We start from the raw sequence: 8,415 nt of genomic DNA on the forward strand, positions 1-8,415 counted from the left end.
CCCCCCCCCCCCCCCCCCCCCCCCGATTTCTCCGATTTCTCCGATTTCCGCTATTTAATGAGGTAACCTGACCCCTTTTCAAGAAAATTGATTTTTTTTTGCCACTCGTTGCATTTGTAGATACAGCTCCATTGTGTGTCGTCTTTACGTTTATTTTAATATCAGCATTTTGATGGAAAGCAGTGGAACATCAAGTTAAAAATAGGTATTTTCAGTTAATAAAGGCCTTGTGCATGGTAAGAGGTTATTACTGTGACTTTATTGAAATTTGTTAAATTTATGCTGTTTTTTTCATTCATTCTTTTTTTTCTTTTTTTTTTTTGGTCTGTTTTTTTTTTCTAATAGGTTTTGCCTGGTGTTGCCCAGAGGGCTTCCTTTAGGAGTGTCCCTTTTGAGCCAAGAACTCAGTCCTGTAAGTCTTGGTAGCCGTTGGCAACCACAGGGATAGAGCCTTTTCTCTGGGCCTGTGGGGAGTATACACTGACTGGAGTATTTTGTCGTCTGAAATGTAACGACACAGCTCTAACGCAGAGGCGCTGTCTGATAGAACCATAACCACAGCCACAGCTGTTCCAAACCCGCTCCCTCGTGCCGGGTCAGCACGCACGGTGGTCCTCTGGCACGCGCCAAAACAATGAGGTCCTTGGAACAAGAAACACAGGCCCTTTGCCAGTCTGCCTGGCTGGCATCATTCCTCCGCTGATGGTCCAACCGTGTAAACCAGAACCCAGCTCTTGGCTGTTCCGCTTCCCAGGCCTGGCAGCACTGAGTGACTGATACTATTAAGGAGGCAAACGGAAAAAAAACCACATCCATCTAACAGACGTGGAACCGGCCCTGAAGCGCATCCGTTTTCACCATCTCCTTCTTTCATCTGCGTCACTGGGGCTCGCTGCTTGCATTGGCCCTGCATGGCAGGTTACACCAACCTAACGGCACTTCCCGGGCCCACACTTTAGCTCCTACCTGTATTCTGAATCATCAGCCTGTCTAAAATAAGCCAAGCCACCGTGGGTTCAAAAGAATGCGCCTTCACTGAAAACACAGCCCCAGGCCTCCGTATCCTTCCATCCATCCATCCGTTCCATCCATCCATCTAGAGTTTAGAGGAGACAGGTGTTGGGTAAAAAAGGCTGAAAAGGGGGCTGGTTATCTGACCTCAGGGCAACTCTTCCAAGCAGCATGCACCTCCGCTGGGCAGCATGTGTCACCGGCTCAGGCCGAGAGAAAAACGGGCTGTAGGACGGACAGGGGAGAGCACACTCATGCTATGGAAGGGGACGTTGCTGTCACAACATACTCAGAGGTGAGTCCACGAGCCTCGAGAGAGAGAGAGAGAGAGAGAGAGAGGCTCCGTTCTTGGTCAACCATGTTACACAGACATGATTTTCCATCCCCTGGTCAATCCTGTTAACACACCATGAGTGACTTAGTGGGGGGATGTGAAATATGCTCCATTCTTGGTCAGCCCCGTTATACAGACATTCTTCGTCCCATGGTCAACCCTGTTACACAGCATGGAAAAACTCAGTGTGCTGGATTAAAAAGGCAGAGGTCACTTCATGCATATTAGGTTCGGTTTCCCTTTCAGAAGTAGGTGATATTTTAAATAATATGTTTATTTTATGTACGTATGTGTGTTATATATGTATAAAAATGCTTTGCTTTCCAGCGTTGGATGAGAGGCTGCAGAGTGGAAAGGGAAAAGCTGGAATACTTGTGTAGAGCTTCACTGAACGGCTGATCTTTTCAACACCCATTGTGTGTGTGTCATGCTTTATGTAATGTGAGCAGGCCACATTACTGTTCATCAGTCATTGATTTTCTGTCGGGGTCTATTTGCCCGTATTACACACACACACACACACAGAGTGCTTTTGCATGAAGCTCGCATCTACAGAGCATAGGAATACTCTGGGTTTGTTTTTCTTTTTTTTTAATGGGACGCTGGATTCTTTTTTTTAATGCCACATTAAGATGAATATAAGACCTAATCCCTTTTAGCTGAATGGACGTTTAAGACACTCCTCAAAAACCCAAGATCTTCATCATCATCATCATCGTAAAAAAAAAAAAAGGCAGCCATTATGAATGCAGCAGTAAGCTGTTATGAGCTGATCATTAAGACTGTAGTTCTCTTAATGGTTTATATATGCGCTGTTAAGAGTTGAATTTCATATTCAATAGATTAAAGCGTTTCCTAGCAGTTAGTTTCTACCCGTCCTCCTGTTCGAGAGCTTCTGTTTGTTCACTTATATGATTCACGGTATCCTGGATACAGGTGGAACAACACAAACATCACAGGAGGAAGTCGAGGGTTTAAAACAAAAAAAAAATAAAAAAGGGAACAGGAACGTGTAGGGAGCTGTTGCTACCCCCCCCCCACCCCCCCCCACGCCCTCCCTTGGCCTGCCTGCCTGCCTGCCTGCCTGCTGGAGATAAAGTAAATGATTTTGCTGGGCTTGTAGTGCTGACTCCAGTACAGAGCATGCTGATCTGATAAAAAAGCCTTAAATGAGAGAAGAGTCTGATCCTGAACCCGGGAATTAGCCAGCTTTTCGAACCCTCACACAGAGGGTCACGCTCTACTTGGGACAACAGGTTCGAGGTGTCGGCGACGCACGGATAATTCTGCACCGCTCTGCAGCTCAGGACCGCTGTGTCGTGGTCAGAGCGGGGCTCTCTGGTCAAAAATGAACGTCTGGGTTCAGATGATGTTTTGTGTCGGAGGTTAAGGGTCCAGGTAGCGACCTTGGGGTCGTGTCCTGAGCTGAAGAACATGATAGCGATGAACTGTCTGGCTCGAGATTCGAACCCCTAACGCGTGGTTACCCACATCATGATGCAACAACTAAATTTACCTCAGGGATGATATGGATTAGAGATAACTGTAACTTTAGCTGTTTCTGGGCCAGGGTTTGCGCTGTTGTGAACACACAGAGCCGTATTAGCCGAGTCTATACTACAGTCCAGCGTTTTGACGGATTGTGTGACAGGTAGTCAGTGTTAGGGGACTAATCTGGTGGGGTGGGGGGGGGGGGGGGGGGGGATTCTGGTGCTGAGGAACCGGTAGCATCTGCCTGACGGGAGTTTTTGGAACGAGCGAGCGGTGACGAGAGGTGGGTGGGATCAGTGACGGGTTTGTTCCTGTGTCATTTCTCCACTCTGGAGATGTACGGGGTTTCTCTGCGCGTTTGGGCCGACACTGACCCAAACCAGACCGTGATGGAGAACTACAGGGACGATCTCGGTCGTGGCCCTGCAGAACTGGATCAGTAGAGCCTGATGCGCTCTAAAGTTTTTCGGTTGATAGGGGAGGTTCATCTGTTGTTGTGATTTTTTTTTTTTTTAATGGTGATGATGGTGATGCTGCTGTGTTGCCGCTAAAACGAAGCTGAGGTGGTAGTTCCTGAGAACTGAAAGGAACCAACCAACTCAGACCTGGTAGTTCCTGAGAACTGAAAGGAACCAACCAACTCAGACCTGGTAGTTCCTGAGAACTGAAAGGAACCAACCAACTCAGACCTGGTAGTTCCTGAGAACTGAAAGGAACCAACCAACTCAGACCTGGTAGTTCCTGAGAACTGAAAGGAACCAACCAACTCAGACCTGGTAGTTCCTGAGAACTGAAAGGAACCAACCAACTCAGACCTGGTAGTTCTTGAGAACTGAAAGGAACCAACCAACTCAGACCTGGTAGTTCTTGAGAACTGAAAGGAACCAACCAACTCAGACCTGGTAGTTCCTGAGCACTTCTTATTTATGCACATTCAAATTTAATACGAATTGTTCTTAAAGCCGTCTGCTCAGCTGAAGCGTGTGTGCGCTGCTTCATATAACTGCAGCATGTGTGTGTGTGTGTGTGTGTGTGTTTTCTGCAGTGAGAAATGAAAAGACAAAGGAAAAGTTGCACTGGCTTCAAATTGATGATTAATGTTATTCTCAATGCTTAAAAACACAAACAGTGTGGAATCTTCTCCCATGTTTAGGGTATGTGTTATTTTTGATTTGGCATCGTGTTGGGGGGAAAAAAAACCCTTACTTTAAGTGGTAAGGTAAAAAAAAACAAAAAAACATCCATATTCCACTACAAACAGACTGTTAATCAAACTTAGGACCATAACCATTGCATATATATATATATATATATATATATATATATATATATATATATATATATATATATATATATATATATATATATATTTAGTGTGGTAATACATGTGTATTGTGTGTGAGTGTACATGCATGCATTCGTGCATGTGTGTGTGTATATTTATATATATATATATGTGTGTGTGTGTATGTATATATGTATGTATATATATAGAGAGAGAGATAGGTATATATAGATATATATATATAGATATATATATATATATATATATATACACATACACATACAGAATTGTAGATTATATGGGAAACAACGGTGATTGGTTGCTTTCATTTACATCAAACAACTCGACGAGCACTTTCATCTTGATACGCTTTATTATTTGTCCCAACCAAAAAAAAAAAAGAAAGAAAGAAAGAAAGAAAGAAAAAAAAGGAGAGAACGAAAGAAATGCGATAAGGACAGCACATACTTTTCACTGAGATCAAAGTGTGTTCCACTGAGATCAAAGTTGTGTGTGAGGGGAACATTTTGTTACCTAATACCTAAAAAAATTACAGACGGAGGGAAAAATTGCATTGTTGAAAAGTCGATGACGTCGTTTTCGGTAAGTTTTCGGTATTCTGCCCATGTATAATTGTGGTTAACCATTCTAAATGAACTGCAGGCACCGTCTCTGTAATGACCGGTAATGGGTTTCATGATAGATATTTTTTTTTTTTTTTTTTGACGTATGAATTGTGTGAAATATGACTTCCTTATTGCAAGTGAAGTGAAACTATTCACACCTGGAGAAGAGACTCGCTTTTAGGCAGTGTCGCACACAGACTCCCAATCTCACACATCTTATTTGTGCTTTTGAGCATTTTCAAGGGATTTCTCAACTATTTTTGAATTATTGTTATTTTTGTTTTCCCCCCTTCTCCCCCCCAATGCAGGGCTTGAATGGTTTACCGGAAGAATGCAAACAGAATGAAGATCTCACCAATGGACACTCCAACCGCAAACCTGTGAGTTATCCAAACCAGTCAGAGTTACTTATTTATCTCTTTTTTTTCAAATGTTTTAAATCTTTGGATGGACCTCAAGGCTTAGACACTTGTCCCCCATTTTTTTTTTATTATTATTATTGTCCATCTTTGTAATCTTTTAAATTTCCCGAAACTTGGATATTTTCTTTCCGTTGACTGTGAATGACCTCTGAGGACCTGTTCCTTGTATTGGGCTGTATTTTGCTTTAAATTCCGCTCGTCCATAGGGAATCAATGGACTGACTCCAGGTAGTGGCCTCAAAGAACACATCAATGGGAATTCTCGTCTGAAATCTGTTCCGGTAAGTTCTTTTTCATTGCTGACTTAGAAGTGCATATAAGCCCCCGTTTTTTTTCCCTCTCTGATTATGCAGTTTCTGGTAATTTGTTTGGAGATATGAGATGTGTATATTACTGTCAATGCACTCCCTGCTGTGTTTAATAAACTTGTTTGTTGTAGATTTCAGCACTAAAACAGAATGGACTATTACAGTCTCTGGCTTCAGGAGGAGATCAGAAAAAAACAGAAGGTAAAGGGCTCTATTTGTCAGCTGGCCAATCAGAGCTCAGCAAATCACAATATTTGCATATGCAAATGTATTAGAACTGCGGAGGTCATATAGAACTATTAGATTTGGTTTTGTTCTGTGACAGTTGGAGCACAGCCCTATAGATGCAATAGAATGGAGGAGCCTAAGTCCTCTTACTGCCAATTCCACTTATATATGTGACCACACACACACACACACACACACACTCCCATATGTTGTATAACTGCCTGTTAACCTCTTTGGAGGATGAGATCAGAATCACTGCGTGTTTGAGTAGGTGCTGGGAATTGAGAGAGAGGGTTGAGGGATGAGTAGCTGTTTTAGCAATGTATATTTTAAGTTGTAAAGCCCTTTGAGACTATAAATAGCGATATTGGGCTCTAAATAAATATTATTATTATTATTATTATTATTATTATATTTTAAGTTAACGGCTTTGCGCGGTAAATGGTTGCATGACTCTCTCTATGTGTGTGTGTGTGTGTGTGTGTGTGTGTGTGTGTGTTCGTTCGTTCTCGGCAGAGGTGAACTCTGAGGTGGAGCGTGCTCAAGAGGAATGGGACGCTCTGGAGAGCATCCAACCAGGTGAGACCAGTCACCTCGTCACCACGGCAACAGCATCCCGTCGGCCTGGATACGATACACATTGCGTCGGCACGACAACCGCTTGCTCCTTCCCTGGATACACGCGCATTACCTCATTGGTTAAAACGGGGGGAAAAAATAGAAATAGTACACTCCTTACTACATCTATCTATAGAAGGATTGAAAGCGAAAATACTTTTTGCGATCAAATGCGTGGCTTTGTCATTGACATCTGTTTTTTTTTTTTGTTTGTTTTTTTTTCCCCCTCAATTCTCGATTTTCTGCATTCTGAAAGCGCATTAGCAGCAGCAGTTGGTAGGCTGTGTGTTCAGAGCACTGTCGTTGATAAAAGAAACAGCCAGTGTTTTTTTGGGGTTTTTTTTCCTTTGTCTAAGATCTGTTGGAAATATGTAAAGCGTCTCAGGAGAACCGGGAATGGGAAAAGTCTAGTGTTTCCTCTGTTTAGCTGCAGTCTTAATGATGCGTGATGGGTAATGTTGATTAAGAGCACGGTGACGACACTTATCTGGAGTCTGCTCTTCTCCTCAGTCCTCCCAGAGGAGCTGACTCCCTCTCCTCTGATCTCCTTCAATGAGGCCCTCCAGCACTTCCAGACCACAGACCTGGGGGACCTGCTGGTATGTGTGTGCGTGCGTGCGTGCGTACGTGCGTGCTTTTGCGAGTGTGTGTTTATTTATTTATTTTTTTATTTTGTGTGTTTGTTTTTGATTAATAAATCTGTGTGCGTTATAAGCTATATCAGTTTACCACAGACAGGCTTGTGATTGTCTTTCTCTCTCTCTCTTCCTCTTCCTCCCTCCCTCTCTGTCTGTCCCTCTCTCTCTCTCTCTTCCTCCCTCCTTCTCTGTCTGTCCCTCTCTCTCTCTCTCTCTCTCTCTTCCTCCCTCCTTCTCTGTCTGTCCCTCTCTCTCTCTCTCTCTCTCTTCCTCCCTCCTCTGTCTGTCCCTCTCTCTCTCTCTCTCTTCCTCCCTCCTTCTCTGTCTGTCCCTCTCTCTCTCTCTCTCTCTTCCTCCCTCCTCTGTCTGTCCCTCTCTCTCTCTCTCTCTTCCTCCCTCCTTCTCTGTCTGCCCCTCTCTCTCTCTCAGAAGAACATCCAGCCCACCATTCGTAGAACAGGCTTGGCTGCCATCACACACTTCCTGTTTGGCCCGCCCAGGCTGCACCGAGAGCTCATAGAGGAGAGAGACCTGGTGTTTGCCATTGCCCAGTGTGAGTGGTGCAAACATACACACACACACACACACACACACACATGCATTCCTCTGCCATATTCCTGTTGGGCTGGGCCATGATTACTGTGAAAAGAAGGTCAAAGTTCAGAGGTTTAGGACAGAAACCGCTTAAAATACAGAATTTGAAATCATAGAATTTTGGATTAGGCAGAATGTGATTTGGTATAAAATAACAGAATGTTTTTTGGATTGTTTGTTTCCTGGAAACTAATCAATAGTCTTTATGAATCACTGCTTTTGAGCCATCCGGCAAATCTATGTCAAATGTCACATATGAATGTAATATTGAATAAATTTGACATTTTTTGTGAATAAGCACGAAACGGTTTTGGATGACGCTGTGAAATACTGTGTGTTTGTGTGTTTGACCTTTGACCTCACAGGCTCTCTGGATAACGGTCAGCCCGTACACATGCGTGTGCTACAGACTATCTACAAGAAACTGACCAACAGCCGTGCAGACTGCCCCCGCTTCGGCCCACACTGGGAGAACGTAGGCTTCCAGGGTAAGACGTCTGTGTGTGTGTGTGTGTGTGTGTGTGTGTGTGTGTGTGTGTGTGCACGTGCGTGTGTGTATGCGTGTGTTTGTGTGTGTGCGTGTTTGTGTGTGTGTGTATAATGTATGTGATGCATCTGTGATGTGTGTGTGTGTGTAATGTGGTTGATGTGTGTGAATGTGTCTCTGTGTAATGTGTACGGTGTGTTAGTGGTATATGTGTGTGTATTTGTGGTATGTGTGTGTGTAATGTGTACAGTGTGTTAGTGGTATATGAGTGTGTATTTGTGGTATGTATGTGTGTAATGTGTCCAGTGTATTAGTGGTATATGAGTGTGTATTTGTGGTATGTGTGTGTGTAATGTGTACAGTGTATTAGTGG

The 8,415-nt window shown here is 43.6% G+C and overlaps 1 protein-coding gene across 1 annotated transcript in view; it reads left to right on the top strand.

Moving 5' to 3' along the window:
- Positions 1 to 1,251: 1,251 nt before the first annotated feature.
- elmod3 (ELMO/CED-12 domain containing 3) overlaps positions 1,252 to 8,415 on the top strand; it is a 10,651-nt gene continuing 3,487 nt past the window's right edge. The window contains exons 1-8 of the mRNA XM_030786950.1: positions 1,252 to 1,306; positions 5,056 to 5,131; positions 5,398 to 5,450; positions 5,609 to 5,678; positions 6,222 to 6,284; positions 6,834 to 6,922; positions 7,391 to 7,514; positions 7,921 to 8,043. Coding sequence (XP_030642810.1) covers positions 1,271 to 1,306; positions 5,056 to 5,131; positions 5,398 to 5,450; positions 5,609 to 5,678; positions 6,222 to 6,284; positions 6,834 to 6,922; positions 7,391 to 7,514; positions 7,921 to 8,043 — 634 coding nt within the window. The 5' untranslated portion in view covers positions 1,252 to 1,270. The remainder of the gene's footprint in view (positions 1,307 to 5,055; positions 5,132 to 5,397; positions 5,451 to 5,608; positions 5,679 to 6,221; positions 6,285 to 6,833; positions 6,923 to 7,390; positions 7,515 to 7,920; positions 8,044 to 8,415) is intronic.

The sequence above is a fragment of the Chanos chanos genome, chromosome 1, assembly GCF_902362185.1.
Source record: "Chanos chanos chromosome 1, fChaCha1.1, whole genome shotgun sequence".
NCBI classification, from domain to species: Eukaryota; Metazoa; Chordata; class Actinopteri; order Gonorynchiformes; family Chanidae; genus Chanos; species Chanos chanos.